The following is a 27,884-nucleotide window of genomic DNA, read 5'->3' as shown; positions in this document are numbered from 1 at the left end:
TAACGGTTTTAGCGTGAGATAAAAATGCTAAACTAATCAGTAATTGGGTAAAAATATAAATACTTATTAGTTTAGAGTTTTAGTTAGGACTATAAAATAGATTCATTTTGATAATAAGACTGATAGATTAATCTATTATGATAAATAAAATTTAGAATACGAATAGTTTGGTCGATCACCCCATAGTAACCGGAGTATTTAGGAAGTTTTACACGGTAGTAGAGAAAATTAAAGGTAACGTGTCAGAGATCTAGTGGTTCAGTCAACTCCATGCTTTCCTGTTTCCCACAAATGAGCTGATCAGCTCCGACGTCGTACTACATCTGAATCGGCGGAACACTCATACATGGCATTATCGTAAATAACGGCAGAAAAGGAGCCCATTTTTAGTTACCCCGCCACAAATGGCCGTAGCTCGACATCCCGCCTATAAAATAACTCTCCGCTCTCCGATCTATCTTCGAGAAAAGAAAATTTTCTCCACTCCGCTATTCTCACCCCACCTTTCGCGGGCTTTTACCAAAAGAGACCCTCAAGAAAAGCGAAATGCGACAAATGCCCCAAGAAATCTCAGGTCAAACCCTAGAAATCCCCGACGATCCGATCTCCTCGCCGCCGGATACCGCCGATCCTGCCCTCTCCCGGAGCGGATCCTCCCGCCGTCTCAACGCCGGCGCGGCGGAGTTCGTCCCCCGTTCGCCGGGGGGGTCGGCTCCGCCGACGCCGGTTGTGCATCCGGCGGTGATCCACGTGTTCCACCCCGCCGCGCCGGCTAGCCCGACGTTCTTCGCGCCGCCTCCGCCGCCGCCGCCGATCCATGCGGGGTTCGAGTACTACGGGGTGGGGGGTGGAGGGTTTGGGGAGAACGAGGTGGTCCAGGGTATGGTTGAGCCGGATCCGGCTCCGCCGGCGAGGGATGGACTCTCGGAGGAGGTTGTTCAGAAAATCACGAAGCAGGTGAGCCGCCCTCTTAAAAATTCCAACTTATTTGTTTCAAATTTTGGGTCCTTGATTCAATTCATTGTACCCTAGATTAGATGAGGGTTCATTCTACCACGGAAGCCTTTTATTAAGCATTGGCTCTAATCTTGTATTTAGTAGTTATTAGCCGTTTGCTTGAATGGAAAGACTTCAGTTTTATGTTACGTTGATAAGATTGCGTATATAATTCTTGGCTACAAATTGACATTGTCAGTGCTGTTATTAAAAGTATGCTACTTTGGATATTAATTCCACGTTTTGGCTTTTATAATCATTTATAGTGTACAAGAGTTTTCCTTTTTTCTCTTTTCTTCTTGTTAAGTTGGTTGGTTGGTTGCTTATGGCTTACTGATTTTATAATTGGTCATTACTTTTTATGTAATCTATACTTCACGAAATCATAATCCTCTAATGAGGAATGTGGTTACTTCCAGTGCATCAAATTGTGGAGGTATAAGTACTAGTGTAGTTTGAGTTACGTGTAATCATAAGCCTCTAGTATGGACTTTTGTAGATTGATATAGTTAACATAATTTAGAAACCCTCGTTGGACCTGCCCGACACCATATGCTGGTGGCCCTAAACCCATATCTATCAAATTGGTGCTTTGGTTGTTTTAGTAGCTCTGATATGTACTGGTTGTGAGAACTATTTAGCTCAACTCTCTATCTAATGCAAACTTCATTTATTAGTGGGTCAAGCATGTCCATGATCTCTTTGCTGGGTGTAGTATGTTGATAGGATCTTATCCAACAAATCTATCAAGTAATACTGCAAAAGTTTTAACGGATGAAAAGAGAACCCAACAAAACCCTAATCCCATGTCTGGACTTGAGAGAGAAGAGATAGAGAAGAAAATACTTTATTGCTTACCAAATTCAAGTAAAACAGTCTATAAAAAGTCTCCCAATCAGACAAATAACTTTTAGGAAAGAAAACAAACTCCTAAGCCAAACAAACCCTTGAAAATAAACCCCTAAAACTTAATTCTGCATCATCAAGCATTCAAACGGCTGGGAGGGTGTTTGAACGCATCGGTGAACTTTGCTCTCGGCTTGTGGCATCGTGAAGTCGTTCAAATCAAGGTTCCAAATATCGGAATCGGGATTGGAATCAATCATTTGAAAAAAAGATATATACCGGCGGTATTGGCCTATATTTTAAAATAATTTTTAAAAATACACAAAATTTTTAAATTTTTTAGAAAAAATAATAATAAGATATAAATATAAGTTAATCATATATAAAGTCTAAAAATTAAAAAATAAATATTATTTATCCTTCTCTATCTCTCATTTCTACCACACACACTCTTTCTCACACACAAATTAAAAAAAATTTTACCTTCTCTTCCACTAGTTATCTCTCTTATCAAACTTTTTCTCCCACTAATTCTCTCTCTTATCTAACTCTCTCCCACTAATACCTTTATCCCATCGCCTCAAATTCTATTGTTACACTTTCGTAGTCAAAGGTGATCGTTCCACAACTTTATAGCCACTACACTTCTAAGACATATCAGCTTTGTAATCCTAATGGATGCACATTGACGAGAAAGCAATAGTCCTGCAATTGTTTTCTTTACGCTCCAACATATTTCTGTTAGCCTTCAATATGAAAATTGGATAGCATACTCCATCTTACATCAAAACTTCTCGATAATTTACTGCTCACAAAGTTATAGGTGCACTCCAACCTATTTTCGGCAAGTCTAACATGCTTTTGTGGCTGTGTTCTGTGATAGGCGAAAAATTGCTTCTCTTTGAATATTTAACATAGAAGATCTACCCTCAAGAACTTTGAAAAATCTAGATGGGTGATTTGGGTTGAACTCCCCCAATCTAGATGTCCTCAACTGCCCTATTAGGAATGGTAGTCGGCCTTCCCTCCTGTCGAGTCAGCGTTTTTGTGATGCACAACATCTGCTCCCTCTCCTTAATGCTATTGTTCATTACCTGTATGATTTCCCTGTGTTTAGCTTGTGTCCTCACTTGTTGATGGGGACTTACTTCCATAGCATCAAGGCGGTCCCCAATTGTCATAGCTCCCCATGTCTTCGACATCCTCCACAACCTTGCAGCAAGTTGAATAGTAGATTTTAGCCAACTAGACACAAAAGCTTTGGTACCAATTGATAGACTTGACTCAACATATCTATCAAGTAATACCATGACAGTTTAATGAATAAAAAGAGAAAAACTAAACAAACCCTAGCCTCTTGGCTAGATTTGAGAGAGAAGAGGTAAATATAAAAATACTTTATTGGTTACTACACATAAGTAAAATAGCTTACAAATAGTCTCCCAATTGAACTATTTACTTATGAAAAAAACAAACTCCTAAACCAAACAAACTCTTGAAAATAAATCTTTAAGCCCTAATTCTGTGTCAGTGAGCATTTGGAGAGTGTTCGAATGCATTGACGAACTTATTGGCCTAGAGCATCATGAAGTCATTCAAACGGTTTGGGCAGAACACAGAAGGGCGTTTGAAGTTTGAATGCCTGATTGGCATTTGAACGCCCAGTTGAATCTTTGCCTGTCTCCTTCTCTAACTGCACGTTTATTCCTGTTATATTTTCCTTGCATCTAAGAATTTCATTTAGCTATATTTTGATTTTTCTTTTCTCTTCTTTTGCTTTCACTTAAAAAATTGTGTAGTGATTACTGGACATGCCACAAAATTTTATACTTCGCATATTATTAAATAACAAATTGGAGCATGATTACAACTCAAGGTACATGTGCCTCTATAGTGATTTGGTTGCATATATAATTGCTTTTGTGTGTGTTTAATATTTTCTTTCTCATATTCTTAATCTTAATTTGGCAGGTGGAGTACTATTTCAGTGATGCAAACCTGGCGACCACTGAACATTTGATGAGGTTTATTACTAAAGATCCAGAAGGATATGGTAAATTGTTTGAATCTTTAAGCACAATAATGATATAATATACCATTTTCTGTTGGTTATGCATATGTTTACTTAGTATCATTGATCTGCATGATTTTTTTTTAAGCAGTTATGTGTCAATTAATAAGTTCTGTTAACATATTATAACAGGATCAAGGATTGGCCTGACATAGAATCTTTTAGGCCAATTAGTAGATTATGGTCATTGATTTGCAACTATGGCTTTTTGTAGCTTTCATATCACCTGTTAAGACAACCCTTGTCCTAAAACAGAAATTTTGTTATTTGTTAATTGCTAATTCTCAGAATTCTAACATTTTTGCTTTTAGATGGGTGGCAAAGAGAGGGGATCGTAGAACAGTCAGACTAATTACTATAGCAGTTAAAACAGTAGTTAATAGCAGGGATAAACCCATATCTTCTCGTTGAAAGAGAAAATTTTCCATTTCAACTATATCCGCATTTTTTTTTCATTCTTGATATGCACATATGAGCAATAAATGGGCAAGAAGGCTTAGTCTCTGTTTTCTAGAATCTTTCATTTTTTATGCCATTGATCTGACTAAGCGATTAAAAGTTTAAAGTATAGCAATATTTTTATGTATATATTTGGTATACCTGATGGTCTATATAAGGATAATCTTTTACTATCAATCTTTAATTAAGGCAAACTAAGATATACTGCTCTTTCCATGTGCAGTGCCAATATCAGTTATTGCAGCTTTTAAGAAAATTAAAGCTCTCGTTCACAACAACTCACTGCTTGCTATGGCTCTCCGGACATCATCGAAACTTGTAAGTTGTTGGCATGATTAAATTAGTTTTATTTCACTTTCCACATGTATTGCCATGCGTTGAAAAACTATTTAGTATTGTACTATAGAAGTACTTAAATGCTGTGACCATATATAAGCACGTATTTTCTTCTATTATCTATAATTGCTTCAGGTTGTTAGTGAAGATGGAAAGAAAGTCAGACGTCAGCAGCCCTTTACTGAATCAGATGTAGAAGAATTGCAGGTATCACCTGATCATTTCTGCACTTGGTTACTCCATGAAGTTTTCTGCTCTGACAAAAGCACTGATTGATTTGTTTATCCCTTCTAGTCACGTATCATTGTGGCAGAAAATCTACCAGAGGATCATTGTTATCAAAACCTTATGAAAGTTTTCTCTACTGTCGGCAGGTAGGTTTCTATGCACATGTCTCCATTTGCTGTTAATTCCATTTTTATGAGAAATAATGGCTTGAGATGATGTCATACTACAGTGTAAAGACAATTCGTACCTGCTATCCTCAGACTCCCAATGGCACTGCTCCGGCAACTAATAGATCTGCGAAACTGGATATGCTTTTCGCAAACAAGGTCAGTATTCTGAAAATTGACTGCCATGCTTTTGAGGGTTGGCAACACTTTGTTTTTCTTTCTTTAATGTTTATTTTTCTCTACTTATATTAAAAGGAGATGGATTTCAGGAACAAAGACTTTTTCGTTCCTTTATCATAATAATCCTGGAAAACAGTGTGTTAAATACAAATTTCCATTGGAATGTAGATCATATCTATGCAAGTGAATGAAACTTCCATTTATTATCTCTTGGAGTTAATATTCTTTTCTCTTTCCCTTTGATAATGTTAATGGACAGTTGCATGCATTTGTGGAGTATGAAACTGTTGAGGATGCTGAGAAAGCAGTAAGTCTGAACATTAATATGAAGTTTTAGCTGTAGATAATCTCTGCTCCTAATCCTGTTATGTTGTGGCTATTGGTTCTGTGGATGCAGGTTGCTGAGCTCAATGATGAGAGGAACTGGAGAAATGGACTCAGAGTTCGTTTGCTGCATAGATGCATGGTAACTAAAGCTTTTTGCATTTTGTTCGTCTGCTTTCGTTTATACTATGATGGATAATCCACTACATGTCGTTTTGCCGCTGAATAGGTTTTTTAGTCGATTCATATTCTGACTACTGTTTGACCTGAGATGGCGCTGGGGCTAAACTGTAAAGAACCTCTATCTCAGCTTACAACGAATAGTAGAGGTCCTAATTTTTGTAATTCTCAGTTTTGCCATAATAGATATCACCTTCTAGCTTTATTGCCTCTCTTGTAAGTCATGAGGACATAAACCACTGATACACCACCAACATTTTCATTCTAGCTATTTATGTTGTCGGCATAGTGTTATTCCACTAGATCTTTAGGCGCAAGTGTTTGAATTATCATTTCATTTTGGTTTCCATGCAAGCTCATAGAGTTCCAGATATGATATTCCACACAACATTTTTGAGGCAGTTGCAACTAATGTCTACTATATAGCTGGGACAACCTAGGTTGACCAGCTATTTCTATCTACTCATTCACTGAAGTTTCTATACCTGTACTTGCAACTCAATGGTCTCCTAATTTGAATCTAGACGAAGCAAGGTGCAGCAAGAGGAAGAAAGGGAGGGCATGAAGGTGATGGGAATGGGGAGGAGGATGATGTCTCCACGTCAAACCACCCAAATGAGAAGCATCTAGAAGATACACGCCAACCATCTGAAGCATTCTATGAGAATGTGGTAAAGAATTGTCTACTTGTTTTTACGTTATTTTTTTCTTTCTATTTCATAGTATTTGATCTAGAGAAGGATCTTACCTGTCATTCTTGAACAGGCTGATGAGACTTTCACTGAGAAGGATGTAGGCGCAAGGCGAGGAAAGGGTCGGGGCCGAGGGAGGGGTCGAGGACGCGGGCACTACCACAACAATAACCGGAATGGAGGAAACCATCCTGTCGGCACTCCACCGTCAAGCCATGTGATCCATGTTGAGCAGCCGCTTGGAGCTAACAAACAACCTCCTGGGCCTCGAATGCCAGATGGGACAAGGGGATTCACAATGGGTCGGGGAAAACCAGTGACGCCTGCAAGTTCTGAGTGAAGATACCAGTCACAAATATTGTACGTCATGTTATTTAGTATGTTTGTCAATAGAATGGTCTAACGTCCTACCAGTCACGGTTGTCTGCTTGGTAAATGTTGTCTCAGATTTTGGAGGTTAAAGAGTCGTCTGTGTTTGTGTGCTAAACTTTGGGCCTCTGAGGAGTACTTGGTTTCTAGTTCTTATTTGTGGTTTTCACGAATAGAAAAATTGGTACAGGAGAACTGGCATAATGCTAAAACTAAACTTTCGTACGCTATAAAGTACACCAAAGTTTCTGGTAAATATTATGGTATTCCTGTCTCACCACTTCGAGTTGTAACCTTAAGACCACTGCGTCATTCTGTAGAAGAAGAATATTTTGAATTTGCTTTTTGTTGGGATTGGGGAATAGCATCAGTGGTCACAACATTGGCTTTTTATGTTCGGCTCTTTCCTTATATTTAGCACCTATATTGGAGGAACAGTTCGCTCCCTATTTTACCCTGTATTTGTGTAAGTGATATCCCTTGAATTTAGCTAATGAGGATAGTGCTCTGATGGCTAAAATGCTGTGTAATATATATATATATATATATATATGAATTCAAATCATAACGATATCGATTCGATTTAAATGACACCGTTGAGTTTCCACTTTTCTCAAAGAATAAAAACACCACACAAATTTAGTGCTTCTGATGAAATCCTTACCGGAATATTCCCTAATCTCAAAATAATAATAATAATACAACAAAAACAAAATTCTAGATATTGTTTCTTAGCAGACACGGAGAATTTGATTACCCTCAGAAAAATAAATTATGAATAAATGGTACAGGCACATAGTGCTTTGAAATCTAGTCAACAGAAGAGTGTAATCTCACTGGTTTAGTTGTGTAACAACAATTTCTCCAATCTACTGCTCAATAAACACGTTGCCATTCTTATCTACAAAAAAAATTTAAAAAGTCGTCATTCAACTAAATATGCTGCTGGCTCTCTATATTGGTGATAAAATTAGTCATTCTTTGGGCTTCATCCGCACGCTGTTCCTCGGACTTTCTGTATGTTTCAAGTAAGAAATAATGGCTGTATGGCTTCCATCACGAACTGTGCCATGACAAGTAGTTCGTAATACATAACAAAGCAAACACCTCGGGATCGTCCATCCAAAAGGGAAAAAAGCCCATGGACAAAGTGCCGATCATCGCCGTGGCACAATACCGGAATGTTGCCTTGAGCTTCCAATGCAATAACTTTCTTTTGATTATCTGCTAACAAGCCACCCTGGTTTAAAAATAATATTCTTCTTCAAGTTACGACCATGAGCTGATGCTGAATCACCTTGATTACGATAACACTGCCAAAAGAAAGAGTTAATTTGTTATTTGTACTAGAGGACTGTGGACAAAACTAAACTTCGTCAAAACAGAGGTCGGTAGATGCATATGCGTGTTGAGTAGCCAAAGCCACCAACTTGGACAATGAGGAGGTGAATAAATGATGTAGCCGAGTTCATTCTAACGAAGACATGCATACATTGGCAGCCTTGCCATATGTTTCATATCGTACATTAATGCATCTGCTCATGTGGATGCCATCAAGTAGATCTTGTTCAATGTTTGTAGACAAATTGTGAGGGCATTTACCAAAATATTATGATGACCATTAATTTTAGCACAATACATACCCTGTAGCAGACGACTGAGTCATCAGGATACATCACAAAAAGCTTGGTACCAAGGCGAGCACGGCAAGAATCACAGATACTTTCATCATTTAGCTGAACATGCCTTGATCTCTCCTCTAATCTTGCCAATCGTGCATCCAGGTTTATCGCATGAGAGAGATTACGAACAATCTACCAAGACGAAAAGAAAGAACATGTTATTGCTTGCTTAAGCAGAGTACAAGATGATTGCAGCTTTAAAAATAAACAAGATGAACAAAGGATGTGTTGTCCATGTGTCCTTGATTATCAAAATCCTAGCACAATGTGCTTACTGAAAAAATGAAGAATACTTGTAAGACTAGCAGCAATGAAAAACCATTTATTTTGTTCATAGGAATTTACATAATAGTGCACAGAGGATATATGATTGCACTCAGAAATAACTTACTGTTTGTATAACTGGTAACATCATACAAGTATATAATAAAAGAAACATAACTCAAATCTTACATTTAACAACATTTTAGTAAGAAAGGCACAAAATGCAATTGACATAGTGACAACACAAGTCACTACAATTTTCTTCTTGTACATTCGCTGGAATGACGCAGCAAGCCCCTCTGCGATTCTGCCACAATTTCTACAGCACATAGTGCTTGCCCACATGATTCATTTTGACTGGGAATTATACTTTAAAGTAACTCTGGATATTGAAATTGTGCACCAAACATACAAGGATATCAAATTTCTGCTGGGAAATCCATGATCTCAAAATTTCAACTAATATCCCAACTATTAAAATTAATAACGAAATCATACTCTTTATGAGATGATTCCTAATAATCAATCATTCTTAACTGTGTTTGTAATTTCATAAAAGCCTAAAAGGTATGTTGCAGGATATTTTAACTGAAAATAGCAATGGATTAGAGCCAAGTTTACATTAAAACATTAGCCCGTGTTGGTCTGAACATCTATGAGTATGATATTATTTGACTATAAAATGTTACTATATTCAAGGTAATCAATTCAAGCACCAAATGATGGAGATCAGGATGTTTGGCCAGAATATCAGAACAGTGACAATCTAGTTAACAAAAAAGCTTACCAGTCCCTGGCGATGATGATGAACTCGTGCTCTCAACATTCTTAAAATCGTATCTGATGCAAGTTGAAGAGGCATATCAGGTGACAATTTCTGCAATACAAACTTCGAGCACGTAAAAAACTATTCTGGGAGCCATGTGGTGTTGCAGAACCTTGAATCTGTGTACTCACAGATGAAGAATGCAAATGCAAGTAGTATTTCTTGACTGTACTATGATTATTAATGAATAAATTTCTTACCGACTTTTTCCTAGAAAGAACTCTGCTCACTTGACTGTAAAGCCTGTCAAATCCATTCAGTGCTTCCATATTTTGGCTGACACAAAATTACATTCTTCCAGATGATTTTTCAGGATGAAGATGTCTAGGTGCAATGTTCATTTAAATAAGGTTCATGTCATAGGCACGGCAGTTTTCCCTTTTACGAGAGATAGCAAAGAACACAGTTATCTTAAACTAGTGCTTGAAATATCAAATCTAGTGAAAAACTTCTTACAACATTCTAATTCGTACTAGTTTATTGCCCCTTGTTCTATGGCTAAGAAGGAAACATAAGAGGAATTCTAAATTGATTGCCATGAAGGTCAACGTTAGTACACTCTTCTAAGCCTTAAATTTCAAAACTTTCTAAAACTTGCTAAAAGCAGATAACAAAGCACTCAAACTCGATCTTGATCCGAAAACTAGGCATCAGACAGAAGGGTTCTCAACTGAAAGATGTCAGTTTCCACCAGACAATGAACTAACCAAAAAAAAATCATAGTCACAAATTTGCTGACGCAGGTCAATTTTTTATTGATCCATATAGGTGCCAAGATTACTTATAACTCTATGCATGCAAATGTTTTCTAATACAGAAATAATACAAAACAGTACCTCTAAGACTTGCAGAGGATCTAGTGATTCGCCATGATTATGGAGAAGACGAACTGCAGCTGTAAACATGGGTTCTTTCCCATTTTGTGGATCCAAATACAAATCCAACAGCCTGAGGCAGAAGAGAGAGGAACAGGATATATGAACTATGGCAGAGACAGTATGGTATATTATCACCTGAAAGAATTAAATCTAGAAAATAGGAAAAACCTACTGAATATAAGCATCATTTCGACCTATCTCTGCACAGTATTGTTCAGCAGCTTCGCTGTCTTCCAGCTTCCTTCAACAAAGAAATCACAAACGCAAACAGAATGTCAAGCAAAAGAACAGGTATCTGTAAGAAATCAAAAGGCATGCTACAATTTTCAGTCTCAATTGTTCTGAAATGTCAGTCTTACAAGGCCAGAATCTGAAGTACAATGTTCTCTTGCCCCATCTTCCTATATAAGATTGCCTGCCATAAAATGTAAGAACCAGGTTCAAAACTAAGTCCATAAAAGAAAATTCTATGCTAAATCACTATAGCATGAAATGATTCTTAACATCATTCAATATGATTAGAACAACATAACTGCAAAATGCAAATAACTAAATCTGGATGGGCAAAGGAAAACTGTATCTCTAATCCTTATTCTAATTACAAGCTCAACTAATTCTTGACAACTAGTTAGAATTCTGGTGAAAGTATATATGGAATCCTGCAACAAAAAAACTCTTCAAATTGCTTGTTCTCATACATATCAAGAATTAACTAGATAACACCTAGGAACAAATCAAAGTAGTCTGTCTTTCCCAATCCAATTGTAATTATGTTCATTGCTCAATACACAGATGGTCAATAGCTAATATATGATTTCAAAAAAACAATTCTTTATATATGGAGTACGATCCATGCTTGAATTTCATGGGCTTACATCAAAGGTCATCTCAAGAATAGCTAATCCAGAATTTGGCTGCAGAGTGTAGGTTAATTTTGAAAAGTAGACTTGGAGTGTTTTTAACTGCCATCAGACAAGACTTGCACCTAAAAGAATTTAAGTCATCAGCTGGGTGCGACAAATTTAATCCACCACAATTACAAGCCTAGTCATGCCTGTGCAAATAGATATGCAACATAATAATGGGCACATACAAGCATAAATAGTTCTACCAAAATGAACTAGATTACCTAGGTACTATCAAAAGAGCCATTGCAAAGAATTGCCAGGAAAATAATTGCTATAGCTTGCAGATTTACATAGTTGAGGCTACCTTATAAGAGTTCAGATTCTTCTTCATCCTGATATTTTTATGATGAAGGTAGATCAATTATAGCTATTGAAAATTGATATAGAACGAAAAGGAAAAAAAGAATCTAGCTCAGATTCCACAATATAGAATGAACTCTTCAAAGTTAAAATAAATATTCTAGCAAACAACAATTCTGTACATAAAGTAATAATAAACTAAAGTAATAAGTAGTCCCAAAAGTAAGAAAGAAGGTAGTCGTAAGGGGCAACAAAACCTTCTCCAACCATAGTTCTGATTCCTCTATCACATCAAGCACTTCTTCTGGATCATACAAGTCTGAAGCATGTAAAAACAACTGTAATCTTTCCCTAACTGAATAGCTGTAATTATTTTGAGCGTCAACATTCAAATTGTCTATCTCATTGTTTCCACTATCATCATTTTTCATGTTGCAAGAGTCCCTGTAGACATCTTCCATTGCTGACTTGGCAAGAGAGAGAGCGTAGAGTGTATGATACCGAGAATCATCGCAGTCTTGATCCTCAATTAACCATTGCAAATATCTAATGAAGAATTTATAGAAGTCCAGTTAGAATAGGCACATTGTCATACAGAGATATTAAAAAGGAAAATATCCCAAAGCTATGCTGAAGGGTAAAAGAAATGCATGATACAATCCATACAACTGTTCTTTAAAAGCACATATGTTTAAGAAGAAAACTATTAAAGAAATATGAAATAAAGTGTTTAGTTGGTAAGCAAGTAACTAACCTTGCATTTCTACAAATTAAATGCAACTAAAAGTAAAGGAAAACGTGATGAGGATTAAATCCACTTACATGTCAAAAAGACAAAATGTTCCTTAAGTTGTTCCAAAAAGAAAGTCTTGCAAGAATGAAGAACCAAACATGAAATGAAACCCTTTTCTCTCCTGAAGGTCAAGTTACCGAGGAAGAGCTGTCTGGATTTCCAAATGATATAGCCACATCTTCTTATCAATCATATTCTGGCAACAGAAAGAATGACCAGCTAGATTTTTCCTAGTGTCAGCATATATCCAAAAAGTTGGACTTGAATGGCTACAATTGTTACATCATTTTTCAAACACTTGACGTAATCTTTTTGTACTCTAGTGTGTGTGTATCTCGCATCATTATTAATATGAATTGTGTGTGTCTGTGTATATATTCATCAAGTATGACTACTATATGCATATTATGGGACAATTTTGATATGGCATTGGTGTTACCTGAAGAATTCGTCCTAGTGCACAATTCAAGCATAGTGGCTGTATACCAAAATAACATTTTTTTTATTTTTCACATGAAAAGTCATTAGCATTGAAGCATTATTTCCTGGGCATTAACTATTAAGTGGTATAAGTGTAGAGATGTCCCCATCAAGACTAATTTCGGTGCATCATAAATTTTTTGTAAAGCTATTCTTTATACTTTTTAAAGGCTTTTTCCACCTACTACATCTGCATCTACTCTACACTAAATGTAAGCTCACAAATTTACACCCAATGTAGGTTATAGCCATCAAATTGATATATATAAATAATACAACACATACATATTCTCTGGATGTATCTTTCCATGAACATTGCAAAAAAGATTTCAAGGATATACTAATTGATACCTTTGATGAATTCCAAACTTTTCAGAATCAATAGCTGCAAGTACTTTGTCTGCAAAAACCACATAATAAATCATTAGCTGGACGAGCTGCACTATTCAAGAATATTTAATTAGCACTATACAATACAAATAGTAAGGGAATATAGCAGGTTGCCACCATCTTATGAAGGCCCTAAAGAGCAAAATAAGGAGGGCTTCATGCCTGAAAGTCCAAAACATGGCAAACCTAAACATCTAAATTGGCTACAGACACTAGATACTTGTACCGAGATAACTCATTACCCCACATGTCTAATTTCAGATAATATCTAACAGCACAACAGGATCATAGAGAGTAGAGAGTAGCAGAATATGAATAATTTCTATGTAAATATCCTAATAACAAGCTCTCACATCCATGATAAAGCTCGATTACAATGATCTGGGACAAATTGTATTATCAACAAGTACAAAATTCAAGAGTGAGCCTTTAGTCCCAATTATTTGTGGTTGGTAATATTGATCATTCTTATCCATCATCTCTGTGACAAAGATATGAAGACTAAAAAAGGTCACGGTGAACAAGGCTATCCAATCTGGGGTAGGTCATGGTGAATGAGGCAACCCTGACTCGTAACCATGCCATATATCACATGAGTACAAACCACATAGTCAACACTAAGCAATGACATCATAAACATTTAAAAAAAAACTTCAATCTGTTCAGTTTTTTTTTTTTTTTTTTTTTTCTGATGAGTTGTCACTGTACAATGACATTAGATTTAACTAATTGAGTAAAAGTCTAACAGTTACCAGGTGAAAGTTGATCGACCCTTTTCTCAGATGTTAAAACTATAACAGCAAGTTCCTGATCAATATCTGCAATCTGGAGAAAAAAGGCAGTGGCATAGATTAGCCAAAAACAGAAAAGAAATAACTTCACTATATAAGATTCAACTGATTTGAGTTAGAAAAACAGACCCATCCAAGATGCTCCAGAATCAGATCTTGATCAGATGACTCTTGAAGTATCTTTGCTGCTTCGCTAGCAGCAACTTTCGTGCTGGAGATGGAACATATGGGCATACCCAGAGAATCACATTCCACAAAAGATGCAGAATCATTCCATAAACCTGAGCCATAATTTCTTGCCAAGACACGCCAAATAGCAAGAGCCTTGGAACACATCCCTTTACTGGCATACAAGAATGCAAGCGTCCGTAAATGCCCAGAATCATCTAACAGTGCTTCTAACTCCTCCTGCACTGCCCAGGCAATTTGCAGGGTCATCCTTCAACAGCTTTCTGATGATGGGCATATCTGCCTTGAATGCATAGGAACACTAGGTTCCACTGCTTAAAAAGTATAATAAATACAGCATGGTCTTGAGGCCAAATCAAGTTTGACAGTGGAACTAATAAAACCTATAAACCTCATGATGTATCTTATATAGACTTGGAAATATGTTATGCAGTAAGACATACCACAACACAGCTGTTCTGGGAGGATGCAAGCTTTTCCATATCATCAACAAGATCAAGAGCTCTATAGAGGTACATCAGAAGGGTATCAACTCCTTCCTTCACAGGGGAAGACAAACTCTTATCCCGGGAAACACATAGGTACCTAAATCATTGGATGAATTTACTTTTTAAAAGTATGTAGCACACACAAAAAAAAAAGATTTTAAAAGTAGATTCAAGTATAGGTTATCCATTGCTGATGGGTTATTATTTAGAAGGATTTAGAAAGATATCAATATTTGCCATAAATAGAACCTGATAATGTTCTTGATTGCTGACTCCAATAGGTCAGACCGACTTGGTGGATGTAAGAGGAAATCTTCTTCCAGTGCTGTATCTACACCTGCTTTTCTAAGAAACACAGCACGCTGAATGGCCATCAACCCATCATCTATAACTTCTTCAAGAGGAACTGGCGGAGGATGCAAACCCCAATAGCGATTCCTTGGTACCTATAACATGTGATTCTCTTCTTTTAATAGCAATCATAGAATTAAATATGGCATGCACAAAATGTATGCATCTAATAAATTGACAAGAACCAAGAGCTACATATGACAATCTGATAAATGTTTGTCTTGTATATATACAACTAGGAAACATTTTTCTGTGGTCATCTATAAGAGAGAATCATAAAGAGGCCAAAGCCAACAATAAAGATGTTCCCATATTTATAAGAGTACAGTGCCACATGAGCATCATAAGAACAAGAAAATAGTCTTGGTATAATTATACAATGACAAAAAGGAATTGTATAAAGGCGATGAGAACATAAAGATAAAGATATATAGAGGAAATTGAATCACATATTAGATCTAGATAATTATATAACTATGAGTTGCTGGAGGCATGCAACTACACCTGGGTGCACTTCTATATCTTATAATAGGCAATCAGAAGACTAAATAAAGAAAAGCTGCATTAAGTAGCATGACAACTTGACTAAAACTATTGTTAAGAGAACTATTAAAATGAAGCTTCATATAATTAACTACCTGAACAAATAGTAAAAATGAATGGTTTGCTTGTCATCCATATTATTTGATGATTAGAATAAAGAATTAAAAGAGCCACAAGTGGTTTCCGCATCTTTGAGAATGTAAGACATGTTTAGGAGAATAATAAGATCAACAAAAGTTAGTCACATGAATCAAAAGATTCAAAACAACTATAAAGGGCGTACTAGTGCACTAGGATTCTATCAAAGCAGGGTCTAGTCAAAGGAGTTGTATTCAACCTTATCCTCATTACCAAGAGGTTTGATTTCATGACCTGAACTCATGTCTTCTGTGGGCGCAAAGGACAAGGCTTAGCATCAACAACACCAATTGATGCCTCATATATCAAACCAGCTAAACCAACCAAACAAAACTCCCATAATAGAATTGCAATTCAAGTTTGGGCTGTTAATATGAGGAAGTTGAAAATTATAAGTACCGAGCTATATACAAGCGACACTCCTGTGTGTGTGTACACACATACTCACATAGTTGCTAGTTTAAATTAGGCTTCGCTGCATTGTTGTAGCACAAGAGATATAGGTGGAATGAGATGATCATATAGGATGCTTCCTATAGCAGATTGGTTCTTAAAGTGATGCAGCAGCATCTGAAGTAATATCCAAGATTTGAAATTATCGGCAGCCAGTCTTTCCTTTACTTTGGGTCTATGATTTGCAAGAGGCTATTCATTGTCAACAATATACAACTCATTGCCACACCCATATCCATGCCACAAAAGTAAAATTCCCTTGTGGTTGTAACAAGGATCTGATTAAGAATCTAGTACTCTCACAAGGACAGAATTAATTGGTATAAAACTGAATACCAAAATGAATTATTTATTAGGTTTTATCCATAATTTTGACTGCAATATACAGAATTCCTGATCAACAAGTAATAATTCTAACAAACTTTCTCAGGAACGAGTGTTCAAAAGCTATGTAATATGCAAAATTCAATATCTTACGTACCAGCTGTGACCAACGGTTTGGATCCCGCATAATGAACGGAAAGATTTCAGATGGCTGCATAGTTTCCGAGAGCAAAAAATGGTTTACTGCATCCTCAAAATGCAGATCAAAAAGCAACAGGAACCCAACTTGTGCATGCACAAAAGAAAGCACGTCACTGGTCATTTCACCATCTGACTCAAGCTCTTCTGCCAAAGAGATGGCTTCTTTGAAATTTTTCTTCCTCAATAAGCTCTTAATCTGTTCTTCTGGAGACACCTTACGGTAAAATATAACCTGCAAAAGTGAAAGAATATACCTATCACTGCAAAGTATATATAAAATACAGAAAACCAATTGTACATTCCATATTTGAATTCAAACTACAAGTGGGCCAATTGTAATTTTTTTCCAGCATCTGCTACTCATGGCGTTAAAGTTCCTCTGTCCTGATAGTTGCAATGCGACTCCTTTCATAATTAGGTAATACACAATGCAAACAAAATTCTATGCCGGACACAGTGAACAAAAAACCTTTACTAGTGATTGACACCAGCAATCTATACATTCTACTACTTGTTTTTTTTTCCATTATATTAACTTAAGGATGGTAGGTAGCCTACCTTCCACTGTCATTAATATGGCAAACAAACAAATTCTTCTACTTTTATGTCTGTAAACTTTACTTACTACTTATGATCCAGTCAATTAAATGCTTAGGTCAAAAGATTCACTGCTGATCATTCTCTGAATCTAAACCAAAGGACCGACGCAGATACAAAGAAAAAAAAAATTCTCATCAAAATATAAGACCATAAATCTTATTTTAATTATCGAATTCTAACAAGTGCCAACTATTTGATATCTTCTCATGTAACTCTGAAATACTCCAAGTGGTTCGAACCAATAAAGTAACCAAATACAATAATGCATTGCATAAGTTCTTTCCAAACTTCTCAAAGTCAGCATATGAATTTATTTGTTCCTCTGCAAGCCTCACTGGAGCTAGTTGATCTGGTCAACTATTACATTAAGGGACAGCATAATGGAGCATCTGTCTTTCTCTATCCTCCATATTTTCCTCAGTTTCTTAACCTTGTCCTCAAAATCCAATTGGGTAATAAATAACACAGAGCTCTATGTTCACCAATCTAAGTATTCTTGCTCCAACTGCTTTTTGCAAACAATAATCCATCATTTCCTTCCTGAAGAGTGTTTCTCAAAATAACATCTCTTCAACATCTCACATACATGAATGCTCATCTTTAATGATCAATTCATGAAAATGTTCTACGTCAGAAAGCCATAAACTGCTTCCAATTGACGGCTTCATACATTTCGATGATGCAACATTTCACAGGACAAGAAACTATTCTTGAGAATAATTCTACTTTATAAAGTAATAGCTCATTTCATTAAATATTACATCATAAGTTACAGTGAATACCCTCGCTACGGCTTTTAAGTAACATGCATTAGAAGACCAAAACCAAGGATTATCTTACATCCTAAAAACAAAAGCTCCCTCCACTCCCGAGCTGGCGCTGCTCGCACCCATCGAGTGCCTTAGCCAGAGTAGGAAGAAAGAGTTGGTGAGTCAGGTCGGGTTGAATAAAAACTTAAGTTACAAATCCGGACCCAATCCATGGACTCATCTTTCTCCTTGGGCTAGGGAACTTGCGGGGTGCGAGGGGCGCCTCAAGTTTGGGAGGTGGCGAGGGCAATGGCAAACGGCAACGACAAGCTCAACTACGAGGTTGACGGCAACAGCGAAGTTGCTAAGAGGGGTGTCATGCGACATCCCTCCTGCCACATGCCGATACAACACCGACACGCCCTATGCTGGTTAGCATAACAGATCACCAAGGATATCTGCTTCATAGCCTTCTAGTGAAAATTAGTTCCTAAAACTTATACAAGCAAATTATTAGGGGCACTTAGAAAGGGATTGATTCAAGGAGCTACGACTTAGTCATATCTTAACTAGCTCTTAAGTCCTTATAACTTTGTCTTGATAACTCCTAAAGCAGTCTCTATTTAGAGACAAAATGTCCACCACCATAAACTTCCGGTACAAAATTAGATAGGGGCCATTTGGCTTCATGTATTTGAAAAAACTATATCTACACATACAAAATGTAATATAGAAACCAGTTTTCATTTTATGGACCCAGTGAAATATCCTTTTCAAGAACTACGATTGGCTCACATACAGTATCTTGATATCCAATTCAAATAAATGGATGTCAAAACTCAAAAGACATTCTCTCAACATTTAACAAAGAGGAAAGACAGAAGATATAACACTTTTGTTTATATTGGTTTCTCATTTAACTTGTAAATGATTCTTCTTAAAATAAATGAACCAAATGGCCCCATAGTGCTTTTCAAGATGCAGCCGGATACTTCATCATCAGCACCCACGTCTAATTTGTCATGGTGCAATGCAAGCTGGCTTGAAATAACAAATGTTCTCAAGCAACCAATGTGACAACACAGACACCTTCACCTTCCACTAGAAACATAGAAGACAGAAACTTAAAAGAACTTCTATCTGACATTTGGTAAATCAATTCCAAAGCAAACAACAAGCAAGAAGATTATATAAATACATAATCTACCTACTTTATAAGGTGATGCAACCAAAACCATCTCTGCTCTTCCCTGATCATCATTAGCCACTGCAAATATACCAGAGCCACTCTTCGCATGTGAAAGTGACTGAACAAAAGAACCCGTTTTTCTTCTGTACAAATCAACCCTACCACTACTGGCAACAATGACATATGACGACATGGCTGCAATTGCTTCTGGTACAGATTGAAAAACCAGACTCCCACCTACAGGCTGGCCGTAAGAATTAACGACTACCCCTACATTGTCGACCAACAAAAGCACCTCCTTGCTCCTTGATAGAGGTTTCAATCGAGGGGGGCCCGAAGATTCTGGAAGTGCAAATACAGAATTACTTATCCCTGTCTTGCTAGAGAATAGTGTATAACCATCTATAGTGCCAACAATCACCGAATCACCAAGCCAAGCGACAGTCTTGACACCGTTGATTCCTTGGATTTCTTTCGAAACCACCGATACACCACCATTCTCTGAAGCCGTTTCGAGATTTCCAGACAAAAACAGCTCTATCAAGATCAATCTCTTATCTGCCGCAGCCACCACATAGCAATTCAGCCCGCCCTCTCTACGAGACCCAGAAACCTTTAGCCCTACACCATTTTCCCTGCTCGCTCCACCCAACTTTTGAAGTATCTTCTTCCCAGGGCTCAAAATCTCACCATTAGAGGATCCATCTCCTAAGTCATCCAAATCCGACATCTCAGGGCATGAAATCCTTTTTGCAACCGCTGACACATCTTTAGCCAAACCTATCTTTCTCACAGTCTGTAACAACAACAAGTCCACCAAGAAGAGAAGCCCATCCGAGAGCACCAAGATCCTTCCAATCTCTCCAAGAACCAAAATCGACTCGATCAAACGGTTCCCAACCGATGTCAATCTCAGAAACTCAACCTCTTTTGGTAAATCATCGCCGTGTTTGCTAGAGAACAAGATGATCTTGCCGCCACCAGTGCCGACGTAGACTAGGGTTTGTGAATCGGATGCGGAGAAGACGGCGACGGATCGAATCGTGAGGGGCGAGGACGGCGGGAAGCCGGCGGATTTGGCCGGATCGAGCTCGGCAAAGGGTTCGATGACGGACCGATCACTGGATCGGGGCGCCTCCATTGGGCAGGAAGGTGGATGCTAGGGTTTGTAGAATCCACAAAAAGGGAGAATCGCCATAGAAATGGAGAAGGATTAGGGTTTTGAGATGAGACGAGAGGAGAAGACTTGGAAGTACGAAGGGAAGACAGAAGAGGCTGTTAAAAACCTTAGGGACGAAGACAGCAGCTATTTGGACCGCAGGGGACTCCGGACTGGCAACATTTTCACTTCACACCCTAACATTAGTTTATTCTCATTTACATTCTGTCTTTTCACTATTTTTCAGGAACAGATTATATGAAAAATGCAAGGATCAAACTAGAAATAGTCAAAAGATAGAATATCATAATAAACACATAACATAGGGAGTAAAACGAAAAAAAAGAAATCTAAAGAATACACTATTTATAGATAAATTTCATCACTTTATCCCTACCATAGAACTTATCCGCAATCAAACACCGATAACATATGAGATGGATAAAAACGCAGATAAGGTTTCGAAGTAAATTCACATTTTGGCTTGATTGCGCTCCTGCTATTACCTGTGTTAGTAAAAATATAAGAATAATTATATCTAGACTTTTAAAATTAGTGCTCATTTTTATATAAATCTCTCATTATTTTTACTAAAAAACTTAAATGATCCAGTGTTATAAAATAAATAAATAAATAAATATACTATAGCTCGTAGGTACAAATATAATTAACCCCATAAGTGTGTATATTATTATATACACTGGTATTACTTGGCATTTTAGCATTAAACATATGTTTCAGGAAGTGAAATCTTATGTGATCAGTTTCAGTTGTGCTATTTTATTTAGCAGAGCATCAAACTCAATAATTAATCAATAATTAATCAATAATTATTCATCAGCAAGAGGCAAACAACAGGGATTTTGATGCAATCTATAACTTGATAAGATTAAAATCTCTCACTCAAACTGCACCCACCTGAAGGATATGAAGAAATCAGGTAAAAGCTATGTAGCAATTTTGAAGGTTTTGAAATATTCTAATATATCAGGCATATCATTCCAGAGTGCACACTTTTGAATGTACAAAGAATTCCAGTCATAAAACAAGACAATTTTGTGGGGGAGATGCATCCCCAGAGAATACAACACCTGAAGACAGAGCAACTGATTTAAAGTCTTATAGAGAACTGCAAGAACATAGAAGCAGATTCAAGATCTTCAGATGAAACCAGGAGATTTAGTTTTTGCCACAGATGATCATCCCAATAAATGAAAACAAACATCTGCTAGTCAAATACTGAAAGATCTTGTGCCATCCGAAAACCTCATTACATATCAGAAATAAAATCCGTAAACTATTCAAGAAAGCACAAGCCTCTTTCCTTGGCATTATACCAGATATTGGAGATTTAAAACCATTCTTGGTTTACTCCAGAAGCTTAATCCGATGTTGAGCAACAAAGAAACTACCAAAATATTTCAAAGTTTACAAAATAGGAACCCTAAGATCATGTAAGTCGCATCACGGCAATGGAACAAGGTGCACCATGCCATGAAAGTAGACAAGCAAAAGCAGTGAAATTATGACTAAACATTAGTAGCATATGTCATCAGTCAAGAGGATAAAATATAATAGCCTTTCGCCACTCGTCATGGGAAAAGCTTACAACACAACAAAGTGAGAAACAGATCATCTTTAAGCTAGGCAGACTAGTTACCCATAAATTACAGTACCCAGTGGGTTAAAAGCTAGCAGTTAGGAAATATCACTGCTCATCTCTCTCCATTAGTGTAAATAGGGGGCTTGGTACTGGACCTGGTACCCATTTCCATAGTATGTGGTATGAGGAGGAGAGATAGTATATGGAGCAGAGCCTATCATTGTAGGATGATGACTTTCCACAGGGTAAACATACTGCCTGTCGTAAGGATATGAATATCTTTCAGGTGTTGCTCGGTAGAAACTTTTTTCAGGAAAGTTGGTAACACGGGAAGTGTAAGTAGCCCCATTGGCTCGAGCCCTCTTTGACTGCGGTTTTGCTGCTTCAGCAGCCCTCCTTTTGTCAGCCTTGGCTTTCTCCAGCTGAAGAACTCGTTTCTGAAGTGGATCCACATGGTACTGCTCCTCAAGTTTGTGCTCCTCAATGCACTTGATAACAGCTTTAAGGGCCGACAGCTCACGTTCATTTACCTCATTCTGAAGAGAGAATTCATCAATAGAGCGATGAACAACATTTGAAATATGAAGTAAAGAACTCTATCACCTTGACAAAAGAAAACTAACATAAATATTTACATTATCCTAGGTTGACAAAATATTCTACTTATTTAGACATTGAGAGGTCATACCTCATAGCAATAAGGCTAAATGGAAACCATGAAATATCCAAAGGTACTGTTAGGTATGCAGGACTTAAAATATACATTTGATCAAACTATGGGGACCCTTTGGTTCAAGAACAGGATCCATATTTTAAATTGGAAAACAAGCATGGACACTGATATTCCAACATTTGGCAAATGCAAACTCTCCAAGTTTAATCTGATCCATAAGTCACCACTTAGTGCCAAATCTATGAGCAGAGACTAAAACCAATACTGGCTAAAATGTGGAAAAAGTACATACAACCAGATGAAAAATATAATTCCCCTGGGGACACAGGAGACATTTGCGATGATCTTGTACGAGGATTGGGATCCTCTATAATATATTCTATATGGATAGTGACAAATTAATAAGGCAATAAGTAGAACTGCTTAAGATCAAAAACCCACCTGCACCCCGGGAGACATGTTTCCAGCTTTGACCTGCGTTACTTTTCTTACCTCTTTCAGGTAAGCTTTAAGTAATGGAACAGGTGCAAATTGCTCTGTCAAACCAAACGCATATGCCAGATTAATGGCATCTATTTGCCTTCCAGTATGCAAAAGAGTTTCTATAACACCTAAAGAATTAAGAATTCAATCAGAAGAGAAGAAAAGGCAATATAAAAAGAAGCATGTTAAGCATGTCAAAAGTGCAACGATTACTTGTAAAGGAGTTAGTGAAATAAATTGAAATACTCCAGAACTTCAGGCAAACATATGGAAACTAGTCAAAAAAAAATCCAAAAAATGGACGGATATCAAGGTTTGCAATATATCCCTGAAAGGCTGAAACAAGCTTATGACATTACAAAAGATCTGACAGTCAAGCAGACGAACTGATCCAACAAAGGTGCAAAATCACAAGATTGCAATTTTACATCGACTACATCAGACCTATAAGATCAGCTGGCAAGGAGGAAGATTGAAATTACTGGCTGCAGCTTACACTTGTCTAACAAAGGTGTAACAATTCAAGCCCTAAGACAATGAAAGGACTTAAATAAAGCAAGAATATAATGTTTGTTATATGAAATCATGTTCATCTTAAATTAAAAGCAAAACAAAACACAATGACACCTATTTCCTAGCTATATTCACCTAATTTTCGAGAAATTACTATACATAAGCCTGTCTGTAGGAGTTCATGACCTTCTTCTACTTTAATACATAATTACATCAAGAACTAATGCAGAAGCTATTATATAGAACTGCAAGCCCTCCAACAGTCCACACTTTCTAATATAAATTACAATAAATGTTTTTGTAATCATCCATATATTATTCCTTAGTACAAAATTTGGAGTAAGAAATGGCATTGCAATATCAGTAAATATCTGGCAAGTCCAACAAAAAGCAAACTCCTATGGGAAATGATGCCTGCAAAGATTAATCAAAGTCAAATATGTAAGGTAAAGCAATGACTAGTCCAATAATTTCAGTACACCATTCATAGATTAAAACATCCTTTCCTGGAGAATCATCATGCTAAAACTGAAATAGTGAAAAGCTAAAAAAGAGGAGGGCACATACCACTTGGAGGATATGCATATCTATGGAAGACAACACAAACCATGTCCAAAATTACAATAATATGAAACTTGCTTGTTATGTTACTTTTAGCAACTTGATGACAAACTTCAAGAATAAGGTCAATCAAGTTAAAAAATAATTGGATATAATAGGCATATATTGCATACCTCATATCTGTCATATAAGTATAAGTAAAATCAGTGAAATATGTATGAGAAGTAGGTAAGGCAAAGGTATATCAATGCCTACCTGGCATCTTTTGTAACAACCCAAGAGATCGACATAGTTCAACTGTTTGTCGACGCCGGCTGACAGCTGGAATCAATTTGCAGATTTCATCTTCATCAAATTCAGAAGCAATATCAAAAGTAGCAAGAAGCTGGAGAAATGCATGTGCTTCCAACGAGTTCCCGCAACTGGCATCAATGTCAATTGCATCTAACTTTGGCTTCCATTCTGATGCGATCAACTTTGCTCGATCTTTTATTTTTGATGTAACCATTGAATTTTCAGAAAGGGAACAAGTAACATCTGCCAAAAGTTGTTCCAATGACTCCATTAACATAAGACAAGTCCTACGCATACCCAGAAGGCTCCCATCCTTTTTTCCAGCTAATCCTAGAATTTCTCCAGAGTAAAAGTCTTTCAAGGAATCCAGTACCAAAGAAAAAGGGTCAGGTGCACCTTTCAATGCAATTGGGATTTCCTCACGGATGACGGTCAGATTCTTGCGGTTGTCTGATATAAACTGGTGAAGCCCTTCAGCATCCATTTCTTCACATAGAGTCATCAGTTCCGATTGAGGCTTGACATCTGTATTGGCACTTTCAACAGATTCTAGATCCGACTTGGCAGCCGTAACATCTGAACTTTCCTCTGAAGTTGCATCAGTCAAGCCACTGCTTGTGCCAGAAGAGATGGGTTCTGAAAGAGATGCCTGGTACTTCCCAAATATTTCAGACAGCGCAGCATCTCTTTTCTCCTGGAGTCGCTCCAATGAAGCAAGTTCCTTAGCCACCACGACAGCCTCCTGTTTCTCCAACATCTCCTCTGTCTCTATGACCTTACTTACATATTCCTTTTCCTGATTTTCCAACTCATTGAATCTCTGCTTCAGTGAATTCTCAAGCCCATGAAAATGCTCTTCAAGTTCTTTCCATTTTACATTCAAGGATACAGCGTTGTGGCCTTCAAGTTCAGCAAATGCTTGCTGAAGTTGTTGTATCTTCCAGGTCGTAGAATCGATGAGCGTGGCAACTGACTGTGTATCAGCCATGACGAAAGTCTCTAGCAAAAAGAGGTTAAGGCTAGATCATGAATCAATTCTTTGGCTAAAAGAAAGATTGTTCATAACTGATCTCTTCAAAATACATCTCAAGATATTCCTCACATTGACAATTTAAAAATAAGACTCCAAGTTCACCAAATAACTATAACTATAATAACCATAGCTAATTGTCATAGCGCCATAACTTCAGATGCAAAGGAACTCCACTTGGTGATTAGCAGGCTTAACAAATAAGAACTGCTTGTTATACTGACAGCTTTTCTACCAGAATCAGATCATATGATCTGGATGTCTTGATTCTCTATGCCGGTCAGTATCTACAAGCAGCCTGTACTTTATGATTTTCAGAAGTGAATGTGCCAGTCAAATTCATTAAGCTTTGTTGGTATAACATATCAGTTATGAGCTTGAATTAGTGAGGGAGGAAAAGACATAAAAATTATGCTATGTTACTCAACTAAATAATAATAAAATTTGAAAAATGAAAAGATGTTTTAAAGATCTACGCTTTTAAGAATTTCTACCAGATAACAGGATAGATAAATAAAAGAACACATGAAAATATTGAAAACTCAGGTTGATATTCTGCACAATTTCCACGTAGAAACTATGTGAATGCTCATAATAAGAGTCATATGAATAATTAGTATAAGTGGACTACTCTAGATAGGAACTATTGTGAAAGTTTGCAAAACAAACGAGCTGGATAGATGCAAAGGTATGTGAGGCAAGGCATGTAGATAAGCAACCAAAATAGAAGGTGGATCACAATCATCTGATGTCCTGCAAATAAGAACCTTTTCGAAAGATCAAAACGCCCATAGATATGACAAATCATAAGGTCTATCTTTCTCATTTAAGGAATAATAAATCATTTTAGGAAATCTTGTAACATTCTAGTAGATCGCACCTCACTTTTCTATCTTCTCCCCACCCTTATTTCTCTCCAAGTTCTCTTTTTAAACCCTCTATGCAAGTTTTCAATTTCCGCAAATCTTTCTCTTAAGAAAACCAACTCAAAAACGAAGTCACAAAGACGTATCCACCGGCGTCCAGATCCGTCCTCCCGCACTCGCATCACTCCCATTTTACAGGGAAAACACTAAAAACCCTAAAAAAAAACCCCAACTATCGAAACACCAAGAACCAAACTTTATCCCCCCACCCTCACCCAAATCCGACTCACGAGACCAAAACAACAAGAGCGAATCATAAGAACCTAGACCCAACAACCAAAGCGCCCTAATTTTTTGTTCCATCATCACGAATTCAACAAATTTGGCGAGAAAAGACGGATCCAGCTCAGAAAACATCACAGAAGCACGAATCTACATAAAGGTGGAGACTTGGGCGCGAATCTTACAGGAATTGGCGAGAGGAAATCGGTGGGTTGGGGATTAGGGGAGCAGGAGAAGCGGCGGGGAGTGGGAGCGGAAGCGAGCCGACAGCATCATCGAATCGGATGAGAGAGACGGAGAGAAAAGATAGCGCGATGCAAGAAAAAAAGAGTAAAGTTTCTCTGGGGCATATAATATAAAGCGTCTACACACCGGTTTAGCGTTGTATCTACTTTGATATCTTCACTCCCTTTTCTTTAGGATCTACGGGTTATATGCAGTTGCTGTACAGGAAGAATAACAGTGGACTATATCATGGTGGTGGAGGTCTAGTAGCCTACAATTTTCTCTTTTTTGGCTATGGATTAATTCTCTTCTAATAGATTAAGAGCTCTGTTGATTTAATTTTGACAATTGAATCAATCATGTGAGAAAATAGGCTAAATAGTTTCGCTAAATTACACCCACATAGATGCATCGATGAAAATTTCATTCAATATTAACTCTAATATTTATAGGAGTGTCGACCACATAATCTTTATCGTAGATTGAAAGTTCGTAATTTAGTGAAATCAATATGTTTTATATTTTTCTCGCCTCTGAAGTTTTATCTGCCATGTAGGTCTAACCAAGAATTAAATCATCTGTTATGGTGAATATAGCTACAAAAGCTATAGTATCAATGAGCACAGCAATCATTATATGAGAAATTGATTGCATTGTTTAGGCCTAAACAGTGCAATTTCTATGAGTTTTTGACCAAACTAACACTCTCAAAAATTATATGCGCTTTGAAATTACTATCTCAATCAGTGATTTTCACGTAGGAGCAATTTTTGATTCAGCAACTTATGTGAAAATTTTAAAATCACTCAA

The 27,884-nt window shown here is 37.1% G+C and overlaps 3 protein-coding genes across 4 annotated transcripts; 1 reads left to right on the top strand and 2 right to left on the bottom strand.

The window, feature by feature from the left end:
* The first annotated feature begins 460 nt into the window (after positions 1-460).
* On the top strand, positions 461-7,125 carry LOC140758140 (la-related protein 6B). Its single transcript, XM_073094197.1, has 10 exons — positions 461-957; positions 3,814-3,895; positions 4,596-4,690; positions 4,844-4,915; positions 5,003-5,082; positions 5,166-5,262; positions 5,543-5,590; positions 5,681-5,749; positions 6,312-6,458; positions 6,553-7,125. The coding sequence occupies exons 1-10, from the start codon at positions 547-549 to the stop codon at positions 6,817-6,819; spliced, it is 1,368 nt and encodes a 455-aa protein (XP_072950298.1). The 5' UTR covers positions 461-546; the 3' UTR covers positions 6,820-7,125.
* Positions 7,126-7,578: 453 nt separating this feature from the next.
* Positions 7,579-20,681, bottom strand: LOC140758139 (vacuolar sorting protein 3). Of its 2 annotated transcripts, XM_073094195.1 has the most exons (14): positions 19,408-20,680; positions 16,804-17,079; positions 15,087-15,283; positions 14,793-14,934; positions 14,290-14,568; positions 14,122-14,194; positions 13,331-13,379; positions 11,964-12,252; positions 10,858-10,913; positions 10,671-10,739; positions 10,457-10,568; positions 9,582-9,671; positions 8,492-8,662; positions 7,579-8,161 (listed from the first exon to the last, which is right to left on the bottom strand). In XM_073094195.1, the coding sequence occupies exons 1-14, from the start codon at positions 20,524-20,526 to the stop codon at positions 8,069-8,071; spliced, it is 3,015 nt and encodes a 1,004-aa protein (XP_072950296.1). In that variant the 5' UTR covers positions 20,527-20,680; the 3' UTR covers positions 7,579-8,068. The 2 variants fall into 2 exon arrangements, with proteins under 2 accessions (XP_072950296.1, XP_072950297.1); XM_073094196.1 differs by lacking the exon at positions 7,579-8,161 and having other exon boundaries at positions 8,522-8,662; positions 9,582-9,634; positions 19,408-20,681.
* Positions 20,682-22,045: 1,364 nt separating this feature from the next.
* On the bottom strand, positions 22,046-27,195 carry LOC140779300 (FRIGIDA-like protein 3). The gene is made up of 4 exons (XM_073124321.1): positions 27,035-27,195; positions 24,633-25,670; positions 23,262-23,431; positions 22,046-22,683 (listed from the first exon to the last, which is right to left on the bottom strand). The coding sequence occupies exons 2-4, from the start codon at positions 25,657-25,659 to the stop codon at positions 22,273-22,275; spliced, it is 1,608 nt and encodes a 535-aa protein (XP_072980422.1). The 5' UTR covers positions 25,660-25,670; positions 27,035-27,195; the 3' UTR covers positions 22,046-22,272.
* Positions 27,196-27,884: the final 689 nt, after the last annotated feature.

The sequence above is a fragment of the Typha angustifolia genome, chromosome 3 (genome assembly GCF_048772165.1).
Source record: "Typha angustifolia cultivar Huaian chromosome 3, ASM4877216v1, whole genome shotgun sequence".
NCBI classification, from domain to species: domain Eukaryota; kingdom Viridiplantae; phylum Streptophyta; class Magnoliopsida; order Poales; family Typhaceae; genus Typha; species Typha angustifolia.
The sequence above is the reverse complement of the archived record's forward strand: the minus strand, read 5'-3'. Positions and strand labels throughout refer to the sequence as shown.